The 25,641-nt window shown below is 43.3% G+C and overlaps 2 protein-coding genes across 3 annotated transcripts in view; one reads left to right on the forward strand and one right to left on the reverse strand.

Annotated features, from left to right (window-relative positions):
• The window catches only part of LOC137618076 (U1 small nuclear ribonucleoprotein C-like), a 47,973-nt gene extending 26,926 nt beyond the window's left edge, over positions 1-21,047 (forward strand). Inside the window, exon 6 of the mRNA XM_068348046.1 lies at positions 20,486-21,047. Coding sequence (XP_068204147.1) covers positions 20,486-20,586 — 101 coding nt within the window. The 3' untranslated portion in view covers positions 20,587-21,047. The remainder of the gene's footprint in view (positions 1-20,485) is intronic.
• Positions 21,048-22,835: 1,788 nt separating this feature from the next.
• The window catches only part of LOC137618075 (uncharacterized), a 52,578-nt gene continuing 49,772 nt past the window's right edge, over positions 22,836-25,641 (reverse strand). For both annotated transcript variants that reach the window (XM_068348044.1, XM_068348045.1), the window contains exon 14: positions 22,836-22,981. In XM_068348044.1, the coding sequence (XP_068204145.1) occupies positions 22,882-22,981 (100 nt within the window). In that variant the 3' untranslated portion in view covers positions 22,836-22,881. The remainder of the gene's footprint in view (positions 22,982-25,641) is intronic.

Here is a 25,641-nt window from a genome sequence, read left to right on the forward strand (position 1 = left end):
CATAACGTTGCCTTCTAGTCTGCTGCTTTTGCACCAGTGAACCCTCACTCAGAGAACTTAGCTTTTCTAGGATAAGGTCCCTGTAGATGAGAAAGTTCTTTTCTCCCTCCTTCTGATATTCCCTTGAGGACTCTGTCATTTGGAGGGAGCCTTTAGCTGCATAACCTCTTATGGACTTTTATTTAAGCATAACATGCTTACAGGGAAGGTAATGGTTCCACTTCAGCCGCTAATCCCGTCTGTTACCACACCTGCTCCCATAGACCTTGAGCTGTGTTGCATGACATGCAGTCCAAGCTTAGTCCTTGTTAGAGGATTTTTTGTTTACGGAGTCAATGTGTCACGGGGAAGACGTTCAACAACCAACAGAAGGGACTTGTTGTGACGCAGTGCGGCAACCTCAGCAACCCGTTAAGGAGTTGTCTGTACGACCCAGACAGTCTAGACAGATTTGGGTTGTCACTGTACTTCCTCGCTTGCCCATGATTGACAGTTTACAGACTGTGCAGCAGTATCATGATCTTGTGTCCGGCTCCGTCAGACGACTGGCTTTTAAGAGCTCCCACAAGTCGTCGCTGTCTGGAGATTTTCAAATGGACTATGGATCTGACCAAGGAACTGGGCCTCCTGGTCAATTTTGAGGAGTCTCAGCTCGTTCCATCCCAGACCATTGTCTCCTTGGGTATGGATCTTCAGAGTCGAGCTTTTCGGACTTGTCCGTCGGCCCCAAGGATCTTCCAAGCCCTAGAATGCATCCAGAGCATGCTGAGAAGGAACCGATGCTTAGTCAGGCAGTGGATGAGTCTAACAGGGACACTTTCATCGCTGGCCCTGTTCATCGAGTTAGGGAGACTCCACCTCCGCCCCCTTCAGTATCATCTAGCTGCTCACTGGATAAAGGACATGACGCTAGAGACGGGCTCAGTTCCTGTTTCCGAAGAGATGAGGTCTACTCTAACGTGGTGGAAGAACAGCATTCTTCTCAAGGAAGGTCTACCATTGGCTGTTCAGACCCCCGACCACCGTCTCTTCTCGGACGCATCGGACACGGGCTGGGGTGCGACACTGGGCGGACAGGAATGCTCGGGAACATGGAATCAGGAGCAAAGGACACTTCACATCTATTGCAAGGAGTTGTTGGCAGTTCATCTGGCCTTGATAAACTTCAAGTCCCTCCAGCTTAACAAGGTGGTGGAGGTGAACTCCGACTACACCACAGCCTTGGCTTACATCTCCAAGCAGGGAGGGACTCATTCGAGGAAGTTGTTCGAGATCGCAAGGGACCTCCTCATTTGGTCAAAAGATCGAAAGCTCACGCTGGTAACGAGGCTCATTCAGGGCGATATGAATGTCATGGCAGATCGCCTCAGCCGGAAGGGTCAGGTCTTCCCCACAGAGTGGACCCTTCACAAGAATGTTTGCAGCAGACTTTGGGCCCTGTGGGGTCAGCCAACCATAGATCTATTCGCTACCTCGATGACCAAGAGGCTCCTCTTGTATTGTTCTCCGATTCCAGACCCAGCAGCAGTTCGCGTGGATGCCTTTCTGCTGGATTGGTCCCATCTCGACCTGTATGCATTCCCGCCGTTCAAGATTGTCAACAGGGTACTTCAGAAGTTCGCCTCTCACAAAGGGACACGGCTGACGTTGGTTGCTCCCCTCTGGCCCGCGAGAGAATGGTTCACCGAGGTACTGCAATGGCTGGTCGACGTTCCCAGGACTCTTCCTCCTAGAGTGGACCTTCTGCGTCAACCTCACGTAAAGAAGGTACACCCAAACCTCCACGCTCTTCGTCTGACTGCCTTCAGACTATCGAAAGACTCTCAAGAGCTAGAGGCTTTTCGAAGGAGGCAGCCAGAGCGATTGCCAGAGCAAGGACGACATCCACTCTCAGAGTCTATCAGTCTTAATGGGAAGTCTTCCGAAGCTGGTGCAAGGCCAATGCAGTTTCCTCAACCAGTACCACTGTAACCCAGATTGCTGACTTCCTGTTACATCTAAGGAACGTAAGATCCCTATCAGCTCCTACGATCAAGGGTTACAGAAGTATGTTGGCAGCGGTTTTCCGCCACAGAGGCTTGGATCTTTCCTCCAACAAAGATCTACAGGACCTCCTTAGGTCTTTTGAGACCTCAAAGGAACGTCGGTTGTCCACTCCAGGCTGGAATCTAGACGTGGTCCTAAGGTTCCTAATGTCATCAGGATTTGAACCGCTCCAATCAGCCTCTTTTAAGGACCTCACATTAAAAACTCTTTTCCTCGTGTGCTTAGCAACAGGTAAAAGAGTAAGTGAGATCCACGCCTTCAGCAGGAACATAGGTTTCACATCTGAAACGGCTACATGTTCCTTGCAGCTCGGTTTTTTGGCTAAAAACGAGCTTCCTTCCCGTCCTTGGCCTAAGTCGTTCGAGATCCCAAGCCTGTCCAACATGGTGGGGAACGAACTGGAGAGAGTACTTTGCCCAGTTAGAGCTCTTAAGTACTATCTAAGAAGGTCAAAACCATTACGAGGACAATCAGAAGCCTTATGGTGTGCTATCAGGAAGCCTTCTCTACCAATGTCTAAGAACTCAGTTTCTTACTACATCAGGCTTCTGATTAGAGAAGCAAATTCTCATCTGAAGGAAGAAGACCTTGCTTTGCTGAAGGTAAGGACACATGAAGTGAGAGCTGTGGCTACTTCAGTGGCCTTCAAACAGAACCGTTCTCTGCAGAGTGTTATGGATGCAACCTATTGGAGAAGCAAGTCAGTGTTCGCATCATTCTATCTCAAAGATGTCCAGTCTCTTTACGAGTACTGCTACACCCTGGGTCCATTCGTAGCAACGAATGCAGTAGTAGGCGAGGGCTCAGCCACTACATTCCCATAATCCCATAACTTTTTAACCTTTCTCTTGAATACTTTTTATGGGTTGTACGGTCGGCTAAGAAGCCTTCCACATCCTTGTTGATTTGGCGGGTGGTCAATTCTTTCTTGAGAAGCGCCAAGGTTAAAGGTTGTGATGAGGTCCTTTAGTATGGGTTGCAGCCCTGTATACTTTAGCACCTTTGAGTTGATTCAGCCTCCCAAGAGGAACGCTGCGCTCAGTAAGGAAGACGATCTTATTAAAGGCAGAGTAACGGTTCAAGTCGACTTCCTTACCAGGTACTTATTATTTCATTGTTATTGTGGATAACTGATTATATGAAATACGGGATACTTAGCTATCCTTTAGTCTTGTACACTGGTTTTTCACCCACCCCCCTGGGTGTGAATCAGCTACATGATTATCGGGTAAGTTTAATATTGAAAAATGTTATTTTTATTAATAAAATAAATTTTTGAATATACTTACCCGATAATCATGATTTAATCGACCCTCCCTTCCTCCCCATAGAGAACCAGTGGACCGAGGAATAATTGAGGAGGTGTCAACAAGAAGTACTTGAGTACCTGGCCACAGGTGGCGCTGGTAAATACACCCCCTTCTAGTATTGTGATAGCTGGCGTATCCCTCCATAGAATTCTGTCGGGCAACGGAGTTGACAGCTACATGATTATCGGGTAAGTATATTCAAAAATTTATTTTATTAATAAAAATAACATTTTGTTTCTGGAGACTTAGATTTGGGTATGTGATGAGAACTGCAGGCTGACAAAACTTATATCATTCCCTCACCGGGCTATTTCTGTTGGAGCCCTTGGGCTTAAAGATCCTGCTTTTCCAATTAGGGTTGTAGCATAGCTGGTAATAATAGTAATAATTGCTAGCCTGAAAGCTAGTAGATATGTAAGTAGCAGGACAAAGACTATTAGAATGGCTCCAAAACATGGAGAAGTGGTATAACTCAGGCCACATACAATGTATATTTTCTTGAAGAGAAAGGAAAATGCCTCAATAAAGGGTCATAAAATTTTTACTTTCCTCTAGAAAAGGAAAATGCTTAAAGGTTATGGAAAGGCTAGTTTATGTAGAGAAAGGAAAATGCATCAATAAGTCGTGGAAAGGCTACTATCTTCTAAAGAAGAGAAAATGCATAAAAAGTCATGAAAATGATGCTCAATAATTAAATGAAATATAATTGAAAGAATCACATCACATCAATGAACCTTACCTTTTAGTCATCATGTTTTAATCAAAGCCGCCGGCTTCCAGACCTCTAACAATAAATCTTTTAAGATTTTCTGCCTTACTCTCTCTCTCTCTGATGCTCATAGAACCGATAGGTGGGGTCACGTGGCGAACACACTCCAGACAGGTTAATGCCAAGAAGTATATATAATCTGTGTCATTCACGCTATGAAGACTGGCCTCTTCAGCTCAGACGTGATTTGATGTTTGAAAATGGCTAATTTGGTAGTAGAATTTGAAGGAATTTAATGGTGTGTCTTTGTCTAGGTTTGAGGTAGGTATGTTCCAAATTGTTTGGAAAATGTGGTTAGATGAAGTCGGGTTGGTGCTACAATAGTTAGTGATTAAGCCAAGTGGATATTGGTATTGAACAGAAGTGAAACAACCGTTGAATTGTTAAAGGGTAATTGGTTAGTGGCATGAGTTTCTGACTAAATTAAGGACTTTGGTGTTTAAACTAGAGAGCAAGTGCTTAAAACACAGTTCCAGATGGTGTTTAGTAACTAGTAAGGGCTTAAAACACAGTTCCAGATGGTGTTTAGTAACTAGTGAGTTAGGGCTTAAAACATAATTCCAGATGGTGTATAAAACAGTTCAAGATAGGAGGTTTTTATGTATGTAATGGAAGTTAATAAGGTTCAGATTTATCTATACTGTAGATCAACATGATAGTCTTTACATGCAGGGATTTTAAGGGGTTGCATATCTTATATCATTCTCTCCTACCATGTGTAAAAGTACTTCTGAATATGTTTTCCTAATAAAATTATGCTGGTATAAAGGTAAGGAGATAAAAAGATTGTAGACTTAATTCCTCTCACAAAAAGATTAGGGTGTGTTTTTCTGATATTAACGTAAAAGCAGGAGCAAGTAGGCTATCACAAGAACCACAGTTATGCCAGTTGTCAGAAACTTCCTTCACGAAGGCTAGAGCACCTTTCTTCAGTTATATTCTGACAGACTTCTCAGAAGTGAAAAGATCAGCTCAGGGAGTCGTAAGTTTAGTGAGTTATGAGAAATTTCCATAGCTCACTAATGGTGATAGAAATTAATTAAAACATCGGGCAGTTAGATATATTTATAGTGTATGTTTTATTTTAACATAGGTAGGATATGATAATTGATGCTAACATAATAAAAGCAGTGTTTCAACAGTGGATGAAAGTAGGTGCTATACCAGATGTCATGCAGCGTTGCAGCTTCCCTAATAACTGGTCAACTATTGAAATAGGAATGACATCGTACTTCTAACTTACAATCGATTACCAATACTAAATTGTATCCTTCAGTGGATTTTCTTTCCGTGATTGATAAGTTTTCCGTTCCCAGAGTTGTGAAATAAAATAGTTACTTTGGGTTAAAGATATATTCACATAAAGATCTGTAGTTATTGTGATTATGGTTGCGACATAGTGGTTGGTGGAGCTTCTTAAGGCAAAGTGCGCGTACGCAGTAGTTGGCTCGGGTAGTTTTTCATGAGTGAATATGTTTTCAAAGTTTCGCATACCTAAATTAGTTTGTTCCGTAACTGGAATACAAACCACGCTATTTAAAGTGGGTATTACTTTCGGCGTAGCTGAAAGGATGAGCCATTAAAATTTTAACGAGGGTTTACTACCCCACCGCTAGTTAGCGGGGGTAGGGAGGGTAGTTAGCTACCCTCCCCCCTCACACACCTGTGTGGTAATCTCACTGTTACTTTGGCTCGGGTGGTGATCGGACGTGTCCGCTTTCACCCTCGCCTCTTTGACAGCCATTTATGCTTTTTGTCTTTTTTTTTCTTACTTTTTCTTATACTTGTGATATATATATAAACATTCTTTAATTTTATGTATATATTTGTGTATAGAAATGTAGTAAGTTTTCGTTTCAGTGTTTGTGCTGTGTGTAGTGTACGACAACGTCACCGGCTTAGTGCTAGGCCATCTCGGTTTCGTTGTGGGGTACGGCCTCTCCCTCTTGGTCCATCGGTTTTTCCTTCGGCTTTTCCGTTAACTCAGCCGCCGTGGGGATCGTCATCGCTAGACTTTCTTCATTCATCTATTATCTTCACTGTTCCTCCTTTCCTACGGGGAACTTGGATTCTCAGCGAAGGGAATGTGGGAGTTTTATTGCCTACGGTCTCTCACTACTCGAGGTCGTTCACCCCTTACTACTACTACTACTACGTACTATTACAGAAGCTCCTTTCCCATTGCAGGTTGGGTTGCTATTCTGTTTATTTGTCTCAATTATTTTTAATGAAATCTAATTGTATTTTTTGTTAACTTCAGCTTCTCTGTGGAGAACACTTCCCTTCGGGGGTCAGTGGTTCTTACTATTTGTGATCATTCTTAGATGAATTACATAATTAAAATTCTGTTATAATTCTGTTTTTGTTACATTTCTCCGCCCTCCCCCTTCTTCCGTGATGTCATTGGGGGAGGAGGGCGCATACTTAATTTTTAATTCTTTTGCTTTTCTCTCGGGGTTACTCTTCGGAGTTCCTCCCGGGGGAATTTCTGTTAAATAATTTTTTAACTTTATTTTCCCAGTTAACTATGCAGTTTTTTTCTTCGTTTGACTAAAGTGTGCCAACGAAGCAGAGCTGTCCTGTTTGTGCCTGGGGAGTTTGCTGTCGCTGCCGTCTCTCTAGGACATCGTCATGGGCGTTATCCCTTCTCTTAGAAGTTCTCCCGTGACTACTGTCAGCTCTTCAGTTCTTCTTAGAACGCTAAGAAGGTTCGCCTCTAGGGGTAGGTAACTTCCCTTCCCAGGTGTGAGAGCTTCCCTCTGCAGAGGGGGAACTTCTCATACCTTAATATTCCTGGATGGGTTTTCCTGGTCCTCAGCCGGTTATGCTCTTGGTGCTGAGCGACTGCACTTTTAACCATGCTCAAGGAGCTGAGCGGTTGCAAGGCTGGGCGCATGAAAACTTCAGGTGGCTATGCTCTTGGGGCTGACCGGTCGCACCTGCAGCTTTGCTCAAGGGTCTGAGCAGCTGCAGGATCAGTCTGGTGATCTCTCTCGTTCGCGAGGGAGGCCACTCTTAAGGACTCCTCTTCGGAGGATTGCTCCTTATAGGTTAGCTTGCTGATCCAACGGCCCTATGAGGCGCCATCACCAGTGTCTTCAAGTCTCTTCTACGAAGTGTTCACCTCTCTCGTTCGCGAGAGAGGCCACTCATAGACCCCTCTTCGGAGGATTGTTCCTGATTAGACCAGCCATCTCCTAGACCTGCTGACCTGCCGTCCCCATTCCTGGTTGCTGACTCTGTGGGCTCCCTCGCACCCCGTTATCCAACGGGAACCAATCCCTTTGGGAGGAAAGGGGCTTTCTCACATTGTGAGTAAGTCCAGTAAGCGCCAGGTATCCCCTGCGCACCAACATTCTCGTGCGCGCAAGCGCTCGCCTGGTGTTCCTGATGTTCCTGAGACTGCCATCCAGAGATATCCTGTTCCAGGGACTGCGCGCCAACGTTCACCTGCGCATCAGCGCACATCGTTGGAGTTTCCTGAGATAGCGCACAGGCACTTACCAGTGATTCAGCCTGCGAGTGTCTCCTAGTCTCTTCTACGAAGGGCACCTCTTCCGTTCTCGGGAAAGGTCTCTCATAGAGACCTTTCCTCGGATTATCAAGCAGATCTTCCAGTGTTGAGCCAGCTGACATACCAATCTTCCTGCTCTACCTTGCACTGCAACGAAGGACTTCGGCTTTGGACTCTGAAGCAGTCCTGCCTACGGTTCTCATCGAAGGATGACCGCCCCTTTTTAAGGACACCTCCCAGTTCCTGATCGTCCTGTCAGCTGACCCTGCATCCTAGAGCACTAGCAACGCGCGCTGGCTTGCCGATGATCTTCTTACGCCAACGATCTTCGTACGCGCGTAAGCGCCGACGATCTTCATACGCACGCCAGCGCCGACGATCTTCTTTCTCGCGCAAGCGCTGACGATCTTCCTACGCGCGTAAGCGCCGACAATCTTCTTTCACACGCAAGTGCTGCCGATCTTCCTGCGCGCGTAAGCGCCGACGATTGTCCACGCGCGGGCACCGATGGTTTCCCGCGCACGCTCGCCAATCTTCTATGAGCGCGAGCGCCGACGATCTTCTATGAGCGCGAGCGCCGACGATCTTCTATGAGCGCGAGCGCCGACGATCTTCTATGAGCGCGAGCGCCGACGATCTTCTTAAGCGCGCAAGCGCTGACGATCTTCTTACGCGTGCAAGCGCCGACGATCTTCTTACGCGCACAAGCGCCGACAATCTTCTTCGCGCGCGGGTACCGATGGTCTCCAGCGCGTGCCAATAGTCTTGTGCGCTCACGCGCACCGATGGTCTTCCGCGCGCGCCAACAAACTCCTACGTGATGCAGCACGCTCCAACATTCTGGTCCACACGGTCTCTTCATTCTGATCCTGCACATCAATATGATTCCTGCGCACTCTACGAAGTCTCGCCCGCGTTTTCAGCAGTCTCCTACGCGCGAGGCCAGGGTATTCCCACACGCCCGCATCAGCGCTTCGACAGTCTTGTGCGCGACCCACGGGTATTCCCCATCGCGCGAACGCCAGCGCGCTCCCTAGCGCAATCACCAATACCCTCCCCCGTGCGAGGCTGCTGGACATCGTGCGGTAAGGGAGCCATCGCCACATCCCCCCCCCCCCCAAGCACAGAACAGCGCGCTTGCCGGTCGGGGGTAGGTTCTAGAAAGACCTAGGGACATGCCTTCCTTATCTTTTTACAGGCGATTTCCCCTCCAGAGGGAGTGTCTGACAGCGCAGCCGGCAGCCTGGTTTGGGACTCTAATCAGAGTGGTAGCACAGGCTTTTAAGCCGTTCTCTCTGAGTTGAGCCACAAAACCTTGGCTACATCCACTTCCCCGATGAGGAAAAGAGGAGTTTCGGACGAGGTAACTTCTACAAGGTCGTAGCTGTCTCCTCGCAAGTCTTCGAGGCAGGCACTCTCCCCCCTCAGACTTTCCTCCCTCATCTTCGGACAAAGTTTTCACGCCCTCAGAAGAGTCACGGGAGGTGAGACGTTCCCCAATCACACCATTAAGGGAAACCCCACCTCGCGTGGTAAAGTCTTCTCGAATAAGGGTGGAGAAGAGCCTGCCTCCGTCGTGGTTGGAGTCCTTCATCCCTTTCGGGAGGGAGTCAAAGGACTCCAAGACAGTAACGGGAGTCCCCTAGCACCAAAATCTACAGGCTCAGACATTCTTTCGCTATGAGAACGAACCTGTTTGAGCCTAAGGACGTGAAACAGGCGGCTGAGAGGTGTAGGAAGTCACCAAGACTCCCTCCTATATGGGGCTTTGACATTCAAGCCCTTTAAACCTCCAGCACCTCAGCAACCACGTCCAACCAAAACAACGGCAGCTAAGACAGTTGGGTCTAAGCCCTTTCTGGTCAAGGACAAGAAAGGCAATTAGTCCCTCAGGGGAGGGAAGAATCCTAGAAGGAGCAGCCGAGACCACAAACGCTAGGATTGCCAGTTCCCCTGCATGTCTGCCAGTGGCGGGATACCTACAAGGTTACGCAGACAGGTTGCGGCAACGCAGGGCCGTTTCCTGGACGATTTCCGTAATCAGTCAGGGATATCGCTTCCTGTTCACAACACCTCTACCTCCCCTGAGGACGAATCCGGTGTCATTTAATACCCTTGTCATGGGATCAGCAAGGCGGCGAACTCTGTGGGCAGAGGTCCAGATTAAAGCATACCTCGGTCAGCATGGAGACCGCAGACACAGTCAGTCTGGCAGTAAACCGCTAGACTTCTTGTGTATTCTGGACCTGAAGACCGTGTACTTCCAGATCCCAGTCCATCCGTCTTCAAGGAAGTACTTAGGATTCAGCATAGACTACAAGGAGTACCAGTTCAAGGTGCCGTGTTTCGGTCTCTCCACAGCACCACAGAGTTTCACCGGACTGTTCACCCTAATTTCATCATGGGCACTCAGGATCGGCTTCCGTCTCCTCCATTATCTGGATGACTGCCTGATCCTAGCAGACTCGGAGTCATTCCCTCTTTGACACCGAGACAAACTTCTACGACTTTGCCAGGATCTAAGGATCATGGTAAGTCTCGAGAAGTCTTCTCTGCTGCTCAATCAATGACTGGTTCACCTAGGCATGATTATAGACACCAATCTCCATAACGCCTTTCCATCAGACGACAGGATAGCAAGGCTGAGAAAAGTTGCAAGCCCTTTCTTCAGACGAGAAGAGCTTCCAACCCAATCGTGGTTACATCTCCTCGGTCACCTTTCACCCTTGGCTCGTCTAGTTCTCTACGGTCGCTTTAGGATGAGATCTCTCCCGGGGGCAACTCAGGCCCTGGTGGAATCAAGGCTGCGATTCCACGGACACCGTGGTCCTTATGGATCCTGCGGAACGGACGAATCGCCAGTGGTGGGTGACAAGCAAGAACCTACAAAGGAAAGTGGATCTTCTCGTTCCTTCCTCCGGTTTGGATGCTGTTTTCGGACACTTCAAAGGAAGAGGGGGTGGGAGCACGGTCTGTACCACAGGACCTCAGGCCTGTGGTCAAAATCGGAAAAGTGCCTCCATATAAATCTGCTAGAGATGAAGGCCGTCTTTCTGGCCCTTCAACAGTTCCAACAAGGACCTGGCGGATCACTCTGTGGTGTGATGAGCTACTTCACCACAGTAGTGGCTTACATCAACAAGCAAGGAGGTACCTTTTCAAGCAGCTATCCCATCTCTCAGTAGAGATACTGAGATGACCGAAGTCCACTCGATTCCTCTATCGGCTCGCTTCATCTCAGACAAAGGGAATGTACTCGCCGATGGTCGAAGCAGAGCTTCTCATTTAATGAGTACCGGGTGGTCCTCGGATCATCCAGTAGCTAACAAAGTCCTAACTTTGTGGGGTTACCCGACTGTGGATTGGTTCGCTACAGCGCTGACCTTCAAGCTCCCGCTGTATTGGCCCCCCCCCCAGTCCCAGATCCCAAGGCACTCTGGCAAGATGCCTCCCAACAGCGGTGGGACAACACCGACGTGTAAGTTTTTCCCTCGTTCTGTCTGATGAGGAGGATGCTCAACAAGACCAGAATATCGGTCAATCTCTCGATGACCCTTTTGTGGCTCATCACGCGGAATGGTTTCCGGTCCTTCCTCAATTCCTAACAGAACTTCCGAGAGAACTCCCTCTACGGCACAACCTACTCAAACGGCCACATGCCAACATCTTTCACAAAGCCGTAGCTTCGCTTCGACTTCTAGCCTGGAGACTATCCAGCATCTCCTCGCTAAGAGAGGATTGTCGCAACGAGTTGCGAACGGGATATCCGGACTACTGCGTAGATCATCCGCAGGGGTCTACCAGGCAAAGTGGCGAGTTCCTGTGGTTGGAGTCGTGAGGGGTATCTCTCCACTCGATACCACTATTCCAGCAATAGCGCAGTTCTTCGTATATTTGCGGGAAGAATGCGCCTTTCAGTCTCGGCAATGAAAGGCTATCGCTCAGCCTTAAGTCTAGCCTTCAGGCTCAAAGGAGTGGATATTCCTCCCTCGCTGGAACTTTCCCTACTCACACGAAGATATGATCTTACCTGCCCTCAGTCGGAAGTGAGACCTCCTCCATGGAATATGGTTCGAGTTCTCAGGCCTCTTAAGAGACCTCCCTACTAACCATTTCGCCAGGCTTCAGATCGCCAACCAACTTGGAAGGCGGCGTTCCTACTAGCATTGGCCTCAGCCAAGCGAGTCAGTGAACTTCATGGTCTCTCGTTGACATTGCCCATGCAAGGGGATGAGGGGAGGTAACGTTCATACTCATCTCTGAGTTTGTTGCTAAGACACAGAATCCGGGAGTGCCGGATCTTCGATTCGACTCGACTCTTTCTGGATTTCAAGTCTTCGTTCTGTAACAGATGACCCAGACCTTCCCCTACTGTGTCCAGTAAGTAGTCCGAGGTTATCTCAAAGAACGGCTGCATTTGTCCCCAAGTGCAAGCTTTGTTTGTGAGCACTGGGAGAACAAAGAGGAGGCCCATCAAGAATACCATCTCGGCATGGATTTGTAGGGCGATCCATCTGTCCCTGATTCCTGACCCTCCTCCGTCATGTCGCCTTAGAGCGCATGATGTCTTCAAGAAGAACTTCTCAGTGACGCAGGTTCTACAAGCAGGAGTGTGAAAGCGTCAGACGACCTTCACAGCCCACTACCTGCAAGACGTGACCCACAGGATGCTCGATACGGTCTCTATCGGCTCTGTGGTGGCTGCACAACAGCTGGTTTAAACCTCAGGCTCCTTAATGGACAAGTAGCAGAGGGTTGAGGGCATTATTACCCGGTTTTAGTCTGCATGAAAGAAAAGTTATGTCTGGCCCATATTCTTTTCTTCATCCTCCCTTCTCTTGGGGAAAGCAGCATTCTGGGTTCTCTGCACAGCTGACCTCAAACCACTGCGGGTAAACCATGCTTCCTTGTGTTCCTAGTATCAAGTTAATACTGTCACGTCCCCATACCCTGACGAGGTGGTATTGGGAGAGTCCTAGCCTAAAGTTTTCCATCTAAAGAACTTCAGGTCAACTTCCTAGGACGAGCCACACATAATCCTTCACACTCAGCCTACGTAGGCCGCAGCCCTTGCATAGCAAGGTGCGAGCGAGGTGCAGGAACTCTTTATTGTTGAGTGCTGACACACTCGGATAATGAGTCCCCGGGCAAAGCCAAAAGCCAATATGGCTGGGACTTATTCCACCCTTCCTAAGGGTTAAGTCCCCCACTTTAAATAGCGTGGTTTGTATTCCAGTTACGAAACAAATGACAAATTCGGAGATGATTTGTATTTTTCCTAACTATACAAACCTTAGCTATTTAATCAAACTTGCCCGCCAGCCCTGTCCCCCATGAAGTCCTACTTCTAAGCAAAGTGAGCTTACCACACAGGTGTGTGAGGGGGGAGGGTTGCTAACTACCCTCCCTACCCCCCCCCCCCCCCCGCTAACTAGCGGTGGGGTAGTAAACCCTCGTTAAAGTTTTAATGGCTCGTCCTTTCAGCTACGCCGAAAGTAATACCCACTTTAAATAGCTAAGGTTTGTATAGTTAAGAAAAATACAAATTATCTCCGAATTTGTCATTTTAGAAGACCGATCAGAGAATTGTGTGATTCAAGTCTTAACAGCTTAAAAAAATCATGTATTTTATCTCTGCCTGCTGGAAGTGCACAGCCAAAGGTTGCACTATAATCTTGGGTAATTGCATGAAAAGAAAAACACAAATAATGGTTTATCTCCTCAATATTGGAAACAAAAAGTAACAGAATCAATAACAGGGTGCATTCAATGATTTTTTTTCTTTAAATTTCCATGATTTTGAGCGAGGTGTGTTTTCACTACCCTCTGTTATCCCTATTCTTCCATTCAATTAAATGAAGTAGTCAGCAAATGAATATTTGGTAAGATTTATTTAAATTTTAAAAATTATATCAAAACTTAATTGATATTCAGTGATACACCCCAATTGTAGTGGACTCAAAAACATTTTGAAAATGGAACGATAAACAGATGCTTTTTACGGGGTACTAAAAGGTGGGGGGGTTGGGGGATTTGGGCTTGAGTTGGGTTATTTTAGAACCCAGAAGTTAATTTTCCCTTATTGTTTCGAAGCTATTGCTTGAAAACATATTGCAAGTGAATTTTGGACAAGTATTGAAATAAAGATTTTTCAAATGATATAAAGGATTTATCTGTAAGCTTCATGTATTCATTGATCTAAGCCAAAGCTAATTTCTCAAAAATGTATGGAAAGGGGCAACAAATACATTGACTTGAATGTCTGTTGAATGTGTAATTAAAAAAAATAGTTACAGTGTTGTCCTTTTTAGTTAATTATGAATAATTTGTAAATCTAGATACCCAAAATTCTGAATACTGTACAGTAATTTATTTCACACACTGTGTTCAGAATTTAGGTGTGATATTTGAATTAATAGATTAACCGTCAAAATTCACTGATGGAAAGTTTTTCAGAACTTTTATGTTTCCACAAACAATTAGTCTATTAAATTTCTTATTCCTGATCTAGATATTAATCTTTGGCACCGTCGTTTAATTAGTTCATTATGCATGTTGCACAAGATTTTTCATAACTCTGACCATCCTTTACATTCAGATCTCCCTAGACAATTCTATCCTGTTTGTGATACTAGGCAGGCAGTTAATTCTAATAGCCAGGCCTTCTCCAGCATGAGGCTCAATACTACACAGTATTCTAGAAGTTTTGTTCCAGCTGTTACCAAGTTGTGGAATGATCTTCCTAATTGGGTAGTTGAATCGGTAGAACTTAAAAAGTTCAAAGTAGGAGCAAATGTCTTTATGTTGACCAGGCTAACATGAGTCTTTTTATAGTTTATATATCACATATCTGTTTTGACGTTGTTAATAGTTTATATAGGACATATCTGTTTTGACGTTGTTACTGTTTTTAGAATGATTTATTGTTAATTTATTCTCATTCATTTATTTCCTTATTTCCTTTCCTCACTAGGCTATTTTTCCCTGTTGGAGCCCTTGGGCTTATAGCATTTTGCTTTTCCAACTAGGGTTGTAGCTTGGCTAGTAATAGTAATAATAATAATAACATATCTGTACAGCAAAAGAAGGTGAAGGTTGCCAAAGGAAGGCCTCTCACCGACAAATGCTGATCCATTTCCAGGAACGGTTATTATTATTATTATTATTATTATTATTATTATTTGATGTCTCACTGGAGTATATAATACAGGAGAACGGGTTCCCAGCCCTTTTAGTGGCCTCTTACAACACGCAGGGATACGTTGGCGCTATTCTAATTGTTTTTATGCCCCTGGTTGAGTCCTTTGTCAGGCTGGGAGGCACATAGAGAGGAGAGGTCCCCTTTTTTCTTTTGTTTGTTGTTGGCTACCCTCCAAAATTGGGGGAAGGGCCTTGGTATTTGTATGTATTACTACTAGTTAATACCCCCTGTGGCCGCGGGGGCATAAAAACAAGAATAGTGCCAACGTTATCCCTGCGTGTCGTAAGAGGCGACTAAAAGGGACGGGACGAGGGGGCTGGGAACCCCCTCTCCTGTATCTACATCCTGTGAGACATCGACAAAGAGATGGAGCTGGGGGGAGAGTGACTGCTCCCCGTACTCTAGTTTTGGGGTGTTTGAATGTGCGTGGTTGTAGTACGATAGAGAGTAAAAGATGTGAAATTGGAAGTACAGTGAACCCTCGTTTATCGCGGTAGATAGGTTCCAGACCCGACCGCGATAGGTGAAAATCCGCGAAGTAGTGACACCATATTTACCTATTTATTTAACATGTATATTCAGACTTTTAAAACCTTCCCTTGTACGTAGTACTGTTAACAAACTACCCTTTAATGTACAGAACACTTAATGCATGTACTACAGTACCCTAAACTAAAACAGGCACAAATATTAAAGGCGATTTTATATCATGTGTTTCCTAAACACGCCAAAAAGCACGATAAAAAATGGCAACCAATGTTTTGTTTACGTTTATCTCTGATCATAATGAAGAAACAAACGCATTTAGTGTACACATCTGTGTATAGGTTAGTTTTTGCATCGATTATATTGATTATTCAGTACAGTATGTTGATTTTGTTATTACCAATGTTTTACTTAATTTTTCTTAGGACTTCCAAATGAAATGTTTTTCTTTATGACGCCGCCTGAAACGACGGCGTCATAAAGTACGCTCAGTAGACAAACGAAGGCATTTAACGCGCATGATGAAAGTGATAAATAATGATATTACAGTAAAAGCTTTTAGAAAATATGTTATTACAAATATTATTTACCGTATCTATATAAAATCATACATACGTAGCAAAGCAGGAAAACAATTTACGAGAGAGAGAGAGAGAGTTGTTTTACGTACGTAAATGTAAATTTTAAACAAAAAAATAGCTCCATTTCATATAAAATAGGTTATTACAAATATTTTACTTTATCATATTACAGTAGTCTGTATAATACTGTAAAGTTCAGTACAGTATGTTGTTGTTATAGTCGTGGCGATGAAATTCTCACGAAACAAAAACACTGCACTCGATTACAACAGCTAATTCATTCTCTCTCTCTCTCTCTCTCTCTCTCTCTCTCTCTCTCTCTCTCTCTCTCTCTCTCTCTCTCTCTCTCTTCGTGTTATACAATACTTACATATAGATGAAGAAACTAAAATTAGTTTTCTTAGTGTCAATTAAATACGAAACGAAAAAATTATGCCGAGTTTACATCCATTTCAATTGTTGCTAAAAATACGGCATCCAATTTCATCAGCAAACCACTATTTTTGGGAAACATCATTTTGTTCTAGAAAATTGCTACTCTTTAAATAGTTAATTGCACATTAAGAAAGCGTGTACTTTTGTTTTTAAATTTCGGGTGTGTTTTAAAAATCGAGTATTGTTGACTTCTTTTTGTTTTACTTTTGGCTGTGATTAGATCAGCTGACGTCTAGCTGCCGCTCTTGAGAGTGTACGAATACACTAACAAAGTATCGTTTTTACCATTTCTTAACTTATTCAAACCGTCTACAGTATACTGTACAGTTGATATTACATAAGCACCAATGTGTTATAACCTATAAAATTTTATCTTTTATTACATTTAAAACAACACACACACACACACACACTCTCTCTCTCTCTGTGGGCTACTTTTCACTACCTCCCATTCCTTACCTCTCTCTATCTCTCTAACAAATGATATCTTTGTTGCTCCTCAAAGTTTCATTTATATTGAAAATCAATCATGATTCAATTTTCCTTACTTTCTCCAATCTCGCACCATCGGTCACATCGCGGTATTTTCGAAATTTCCGGAAGATCCGCGATATATGTATATACATGCGTTATGAAAAAAATCCGCGAAGTGGTGAATCCGCGATGGTCGAACCGCGAAGTAGCGAGGGCTCACTGTATGTTTAAGAATAGAAGGATGGATGTATTAGCCTTGTGTGAGACGAAGATAAAAGGAAAGGGTGAAGTGATGTTTGGTGAAATGTCTGGTAGAGTGTCTGGGATTGAAAGGGGAAGAGCGAGAGAGGGTGTGGCTTTATTGCTGAGTGAATGGATGACAGGTAAAGTAGTGGAATGGAAGGAGATATCATCTAGGTTAATGTGGGTAAGGGTTAGGTTGGGTAGGGAATGTTGGGCGTTTGTCAGTGCGTATGGGCCAGGTAGTGAGAAAAGTGAAGAAGAGCGGAATGAGTTCTGGAATGAATTAACTAGCTGTGTAGAAGGACTGGGTAGAAGGAATTATGTAGTTGTCATGGGTGACTTAAATGCTAGAGTGGGCGCTGGAGAGGTGGAAGGTGTCATTGGGAAGTATGGCGTACCAGGTGAAAATGAGAGTGGTGAGAGACTGGTAGATATGTGTGTTGAGCAAGAGATGGTGATAAGTAATAGCTTTTTCAAAAAGAAAGATAAAAATAAGTATACATGGGTAAGAGTGGCAAATGGAAGAGTAGTAGAAAGGGCATTAATGGATTATGTGTTGATAACTAAAAGAGTGTTTGGAAGATTGAAAGACGTGCATGTGTTTAGGGATATGGCTAATGGTATGTCTGATCATTTTTTGGTGGAAGGAAAATTAGTTGTAGCAAAAGAATGGGGGAATAGAGTAGGTGGATGTAAAAGGGAGGTAGTGAGGGTTGAAGAGCTAATAAAACCGGGGGTAAAAAGTAAATATCAGGAAAGGTTGAAATTGATATATGACGAAGTGAAAGTAAGAGAAACTGGCAATTTAGAGGAGGAGTGGAAGTTAGTAAAAGAAAATTTTGTTGGGATTGCAAGTGATGTGTGTGGAAAGAAGGTTGTTGGAGGCAGCATGAGGAAGGGCAGTGAATGGTGGAATGAAGGAGTGAAGGTAAAAGTGGAAGAGAAAAAGAGGGCTTTTGAAGAATGGCTGCAGAGTAATAGTATAGAGAAGTATGAAAAATATAAAGAGAAAAATGTGGAAGTAAAGCGCAAGGTACGTGAGGCAAAGAGGGCAGCTGACCTGAGGTGGGGTCAGAGATTAGGTCATTCATATGAAGAGAATAAGAAGTTTTGGAAAGAAGTGAAGAGAGTAAGGAAGGCTGGGTCAAGAATGGAAGAGACAGTGAAAGATGGAAATGGAAGGTTGTTAAAAGGAGAGGAGGCAAGGAAAAGATGGGCGGAATATTTTGAAAGTTTACTGAATGTTGAGGATAATAGGGAGGCAGATATAATTGCTGTTGCAGGTGTTGAGGTGCCAGTGATGGGAGATGAGAATGAGAGAGAGATTACAATAGATGAAGTGAGGAGAGCACTAGATGAAACGAGAGTAGGAAAAGCATCTGGTATGGATGGTGTGAGAGCTGAGATGTTGAAGGAGGGGGGTGTGACTGTACTTAAATGGTTGGTGAGATTGTTTAATATGTGTTTTGTGTTGTCAATGGTACCAGTAGATTGGGTTTGTGCATGTATTGTACCACTATATAAGGGTAAGGGAGATGTGCATGAGTGTTGTAATTCAAGAGGTATTAGTTTGTTCAGCGTAGTTGGAAAAGTGTATGGTAGAGTATTGATTAATAGGATCAAGGATAAAACAGAGAATGCAATCTTAGAAATACAGGGTGGTTTTAGAAGAGGTAGGGGTTGTATGAACCAGATTTTTACAGTTAGGCAGATATGCGAGAAATATTTAGCAAAAGGTAAGGAGGTGTATGTTGCGTTTATGGATCTGGAGAAAGCGTATGATAGAGTTGATAGGGAAGCAATGTGGAATGTGATGAGGTTATATGGAGTTGGTGGAAGGTTGTTGCAAGCAGTGAAAAGTTTTTACAAAGGTAGTAAAGCATGTGTTAGGATAGGAAATGAAGTGAGTGTTTGGTTTCCGGTGAGAGTGGGGCTGAGACAGGGATGTGTGATGTCGCCGTGGTTGTTTAACTTTTATGTTGATGGAGTGGTGAGAGAGGTGAATGCTCGAGTGCTTGGACGAGGATTAAAACTGGTAGACAAGAATGACCATGAATGGGAGGTAAATCAGTTGTTGTTTGCTGATGATACTGTACTTGTTGCAGACACAGAAGAGAAGCTTGGACGATTTGTGACAGAATTTGGAAGTGTGTGTGAGAGAAGGAAGTTGAGAGTTAATGTGGGTAAGAGTAAGGTTATGAGATGTACGAGAAGGGAAGGTGGTGCAAGGTTGAATGTCATGTTGAATGGAGAGTTACTTGAGGAGGTGGATCAATTTAAGTACTTGGGTCTGTTGTTGCAGCAAATGGTGGAGTGGAAGCAGATGTACGTCAGAGAGTGAATGAAGGTTGCAAAGTGTTGGGGGCAGTTAAGGGAGTAGTAAAAAATAGAGGGTTGGGCATGAATGTAAAGAGAGTTCTATATGAGAAAGTTATTGTACCAACTGTGATGTATGGATCGGAGTTGTGGGGAATGAAAGTGATGGAGAGACAGAAATTGAATGTGTTTGAGATGAAGTGTCTAAGGAGTATGGCTGGTGTATCTCGAGTAGATAGGGTTAGGAACGAAGTGGTGAGGGTGAGAACGGGTGTAAGAAATGAGTTAGCAGCTAGAGTGGATATGAATGTGTTGAGGTGGTTTGGCCATGTTGAGAGAATGGAAAATGGATGTCTGCTAAAGAAGGTGATGAATGCAAGAGTTGATGGGAGAAGTACTAGAGGAAGGCCAAGGTTTGGGTGGATGGATGGAGTGAAGGAAGCTCTGGGTGATAGGAGGATAGATGTGAGCGAGGCAAGAGCGTGCTAGAAATAGGAATGAATGGCGAGCGATTGTGACGCAGTTCCGGTAGGCCCTGCTGCTTCCTCCGGTGCCTTAGATGACCGCGGAGGTAGCAGCAGTAGGGGATTCAGCATTATGAAGCTTCATCTGTGGTGGATAATGTGGGAGGGTGGGCTGCGACACCCTAGCAGTACCAGCTGAACTCGGTTGAGTCCCTTGTTAGGCTGGGAGGAACGTAGAGAGTAGAGGTCCCCTTTTTGTTTTTGTTTCTTTGTTGATGTTGGCTACCCCCCAAAATTGGGGGAAGTGCCTTGGTATATGTATGTATGTACTACTAGTTAAGCTACATCCTTAGATAGAAAAGCAGGGTGCTACTGTATGACTAAGGGCTCCAACAGGCAAAATAGCATAGAGTGGAACAGACAGCGAAACGGATAGAATACTGTAGTGTACCCAAGTATACCCTCAAGCAAGGGAAGCTGGCTGTAGGTTTCTCTACACTTTTTAACTTATGAAAGAGGAAACAGATTTTAGACTGAAATTGTATGTGGTTCATAATTATCTTATTAGTTTTATTATCTACAGTTATGTGGTCACCTTTAATATTTCCCTATAGCATATGTGCTTCATGATTTTTTTCATCAACAGGTATGCGGCCACCGATGGGCGGACCAATGGGCCCTATGATGATGGGTCCTGGAGGCATGCGTCCCCCCATGATGGCTGGACCACCTCAAATAAGGCAATAATGGTCTAGGAAATTATTTTCGAATTTACACTGCTCTTGTTGAGTTCATATGTGAGTAAAGATAGTTTGTATGCTTGAGTGCAAATAATGGCAAGATATCTCAATGCTAATATTTAGCATTATACAACTCAAGGGGTGGTGAAATTAACCCTTTTTTCATGAATTTTTCAAACAATTTAACTTTATAGGTAATTTTTCTAATAGCTTTATGGAATACATAAAAGGAAAGTTTTGACCTTTTGTATTTTCATGAGTACTGTAACATCTTTTGTATTTTGTTTCACTTTATTTTAATAAAGTACAAATGAAAGAAGGGCAGAGTCAATTGTGAATCTTGAGTAACATGTATAGAAATTTGAAAGTTTCTTTTTACTGTAATTAGAATATTTATGTTATTTTAAGTGAATCACTTTAATGGTGATTCGTATGACTTACATTTTCATGAATAAATGTCTTTCTTTTGTACTTGTATGCTTGATAACTTCCTATAGCTATAAGACATAACTATTCTATCCATAAACTATAATAAAGTACTTTTATATCTACAGGATGAACGATTTAGAGGCATTTAGTTATATGACTTTCGATTCCATGCACAATGTATTAATCTGTTGGGCCTTATCTGTTCGTATTTTCTTTCAAGATGCTAATGCAACATCCATTACATTCTAATTGCTTGATAGAAACTAAAGACCAGAATAGCTTCAAGATCTGTCGCACAGTTGAGGTCTAGAGGACGAGATAGTAATGGCATCTTTACTTAGATATGTGGCATGTGTAGATTTTTAGCTTTTGTGTGATCAATTTCAGAGGCTCTCTAATTATATAATAATTTCTTGGTACGGTAATCAAACTGGGCTTTATTTTGATATTCCTGTGTGTACCCTTAATGTATAAAGGCCAACAGGTTTAAATGAGTGCAAGTGGCAAGGAATGTTGAGCTAGAGCTCCTAATAAAGATGGAAAAAGCAAGCCACAGGACAACACCCCAGAAACCAACCATTTATACTTATGATCACCACCGAAGCTCACAAGTCTCCAACCGAGCTAAAATTTATATGTGAATTTGAGCCACAAGGTAAAAGACTGAGGTCTTAGAAGCCATTCAGCACATCTGTGTAACTAATGGAAAAATTCAGCAGTGGCAGCATGAAGTAAAAGTTTACAGCTTGGACAGCAAGACAGAACGATTGAACAGGTATATTCAAGGCTGAAAAGGAAGTACACTACCCTCTATGGGGCCAACCAAGGTAGGACCCAAGTACTAGGGAATGGCTGTTGATGGTTGCAGGTAGACTTGCAGACTCCCTGTTCTTAACTGTTGACAGTGAGGTCGCAGACGTTACTGTATCAGTTGGTCTGGACTGAGTCAGGGACATTTTTAGTACTGCCACTAATTGGTTTATTTAGCCACTAATTGGTTTATTTATAATTTTCCCCTGAATTTATTCATAAATTGTACTTGATTATTCATCGTACTTTTCCCTGTCTTTTATGTTCTTATCTAAATCTGTTGTAATAAAGGAGGGTCCCAGTCCTTTGCTGCCAACTTAAATGAACAAGTTTTACTGGTGTTAATGCTGTACTGGAAATACTACTAGGAATTGTGCCTCTTCACCTCGTAACTTCACTATCAGGGTTGATTTCTGTCATAACGTTTTGAGGACCTTCCAAAGTTTATTTGCAAAATAATATGGATTGTTGGTTGGGTTATTTAAAAATTTCTTAATTTACAAGAATCACCTGCAAATAATGTAGGGAAGCATTCAAGTTAGACTTAGACTTGTCAATGAGGAGATTACTATGATTTGAGGTTTTTTGTTTCAATGTTAGCATTTAGAACACTTCTTAAAAGGCTTGTGTAAATAGGTGGCACACCAACTGTGTGATGGTTTTCCCTTGATTCCAGTCAAATAGGACAGCATATTTCTATGCATGGCTGACACTTTTTAATCATGTTAAGCAACATATCTCTTTGCTAATCATCTAGCACAATGCCACCTGCCAGTTGTATTAAGTTTTGCCTCTGGCCTTCTTACTTGTATAAAGTCTTGATAGATGGTTTTCACGAGTGTGAGTAGAGTATAAAAAATAAATTTCAATACCCAATATAGGTTTGTTATTTATTGCTGAGTGGCACAACAAAATCGGTAATGTTAGGTTCATGTAGTGTGTGCGTATGATTTTAAAAAGTTTGGTCAGGTTATATGATGAATATTTTGATAGGCTACCAAAAGAATGTAGATTAAATAATCCTTACAATATATATTTCAACTCATACATGAATAAATAAAATCTAGAGTATGACATGTGGAAAAAGATTTCTCATTGGTCCCCAAACTCCGTATTCTTCGTCAGAATCGTCCATGAGATCGTCATCACTGTGACTGTCATTTCTGTGAAAAGAAAAAATAATTAGAAAACATTTTTCAGTGATGGAGAGAATACTATAAACTCGATCTTACAGATTTAGTTTGGGTCTTATCTAAAGTTCTTTTAATCATACAAAATGTGGTTACATTGTACATTACTCTGCCTTGTTCTTCGTGTATATAAAATGTGATGACCTTTGCATGAAACAATATTTAATAAAATAGCTCAAGTATCAACACATCACCTATCTCTAAATTTGAACACAGAGCTTTAAAGATGACGTAATCAAACAGCTACTGGGATCATAGTATTTTGTACATAGAGTTTACAATATTCTTGTTTCCCTTGAGGTAATAATTGAAATGGGCTCAATCTTCCACAGTAAATTGACCAAACGAAAAATACTCGATACTAACAAACGTTAGATTTCACAATGCCATTAAAATTATGTCCTTCTGATAGCATAAGAATAGATGATTATAGAATATTTCTATCATTCTGTTACTCTTGTGCTTTGAGTTTTATATGACTTGGCCTCGCCTAAGCTGTGGGTTTATAGGTGATGTTTTGGTTTTAGTATAGCCTAGAACTGTTTATGAAAATTCAGACGAAAATATACAAAACAATCTTTAGTAAGTGGTTTAACGTGTGCTACGTGTATATTATATATTTATATTCATATACTTGATATTGTGACATGATATGGCATGGGAACTACATATCATTACTTTGGTAATGTATAGGTAGACACTGGCTATTTTCCCATATGTTTATTTGTTCCTACACTCAATACAAACATTACGCTCTTTGCATCGATGAAGAAATCGGCACAAGCTGGCATACAGCTTGAAAACTTTTGAGGTTGTTACCTGTGGTAACAGGGAGAAGCATCCTTCTCTGCTCACTCATACCTTCACTTTGATCTCGGCTGTGATCGAAGAAAAGTTGGGTGGCTAAAAATTTAAACTTTCCCTTTTACTTTTCAGATTGTGGTTTGTGTACTCTTGAAGAGGAACAAGAGGTCTAATAGGGATTCTTCACCTATGGAAGTCTTCCTTGAAGTTGAAGAAATCCATGCTATGTTATGCCGTGCTCCAAGAGCCAACAGATAACAGTTGGAGTTACTGTAGTCTAAGTTAGCTGCTGGATCCATTGCTACGGTTAACTTGCGTATTTCTGCAAGACAGGATTCCCTTAGGGTGAGCAAATCGTCAAAGTTACTTCCTCATCCATTTGTTAGACAGGAAGTATTTTAGCATTCAAGACAACTCAACTTCTCCACTGCCATTAGAATAGGCAGTGTCGGCCTTCTCTCAAGGTTCGACCAAGGAAAGGATGGCTACTCGAACAGTTATGTTCTCATCTGTGGCAGCCCACACACACACATGGAAAGTGTGGGAAAGCGACTCTTCAGGCTTCCTCATGGATGGAAAACTGGTTTGGTGCCGTTAGTTTCCTACCATGACCAAGGATCTCTCTGCTCCCAAGAAGTGGTGGGTGTTCAAGAATATTGTTCTCACAGATGCAAGAGATATGGAGTTTCTTGACAAACAACACGTTCTAGAAACAGGTCCCATAGAGGGAGGCTCTCCTACTTCATAACTCTAAGTTCCGTAATTGTTTCCTCAAGGATGTGGAGGCATCTATAAAGAAAGACAAGTCAGGACTTCCTTCTTCATTGGGCTGTAATATCCTGACACACCTCCTCAACACCTACAGCTTCTCCCGTGGCAAGACAAACGCACGAGACATTGAAGAACCTTTGAAACAGAAAATTGCTAAAAAATTGTTTCTTTTCAAACTACCTTTTCAGGGCAAGAGGCAGAAAGGACGAGTGGGGAGAGGTGGTGGACACGGATTGCGATCTCCCTTCTGCTATACCACCAATGGGAGGATGCCTGCAGCTTAGGTGGTATCAGTGGTGACACCATATGGCCAAAGCTTGGACGGTCTCTATCTACCACAAAGGGTTCGTCATCCGATTCATCAACTCTCCTGATTCGTTCTACGAGATCTCTGTCCTTTGCAGAGGGATTGAGGAAGTCATCTGGAAGTTGAAGACCAGTTATAGACCTCTCAGCCTTGAACAAGTTTGTCCTTTAAGCTCCGTTCATGATGAAGACCGAAGCAGCTGTTAGACTGATAGACCTAAAATCTTCATGAGGACGTTGGATTTGCAAGACGTGTACTTCCAGATACGAATCAATCAGTCATCAAGTAAGTACCTAAGATTCATGCTGCACAGAAAGATATACTGTACCATTTTCAAGTGTTGTGTTTTGGTCTGTCAACAGCACCTCAAATGTTCACTTTTATTTCGAACTCGGTACATGCCAACGGCATTCTCTCCTCAATGGAGGCCCTTCTTCGATATCGTGCCATGCTTCTTGAGTTTTGCTGCAATCTGGGGATCATGGTGAACTTAGAAAAGTTGTTCTTGGAGCCCAAAATATAATTTGGTAAATCTAGGAATGCAGATAAGACACCTTTTGGGGGAAAAGTCCTCCCATTGCAGGAAAGGGTTGCAAGACTCCTAGAAGTAACTCATCAGTTCTTGGTGCAAACCTTGCCACAAGTACACTTGTGGCAGTGTTTGTTGGGTCACCTGGCTTTGTTAGAATGCCTAGTACCCACCAGTAACCTTCACATGCAGTCACTTCAGTGACAACAGACGACCTGGTCT

The sequence above is a fragment of the Palaemon carinicauda genome, chromosome 24 (assembly GCF_036898095.1).
Source record: "Palaemon carinicauda isolate YSFRI2023 chromosome 24, ASM3689809v2, whole genome shotgun sequence".
NCBI classification, from domain to species: domain Eukaryota; kingdom Metazoa; phylum Arthropoda; class Malacostraca; order Decapoda; family Palaemonidae; genus Palaemon; species Palaemon carinicauda.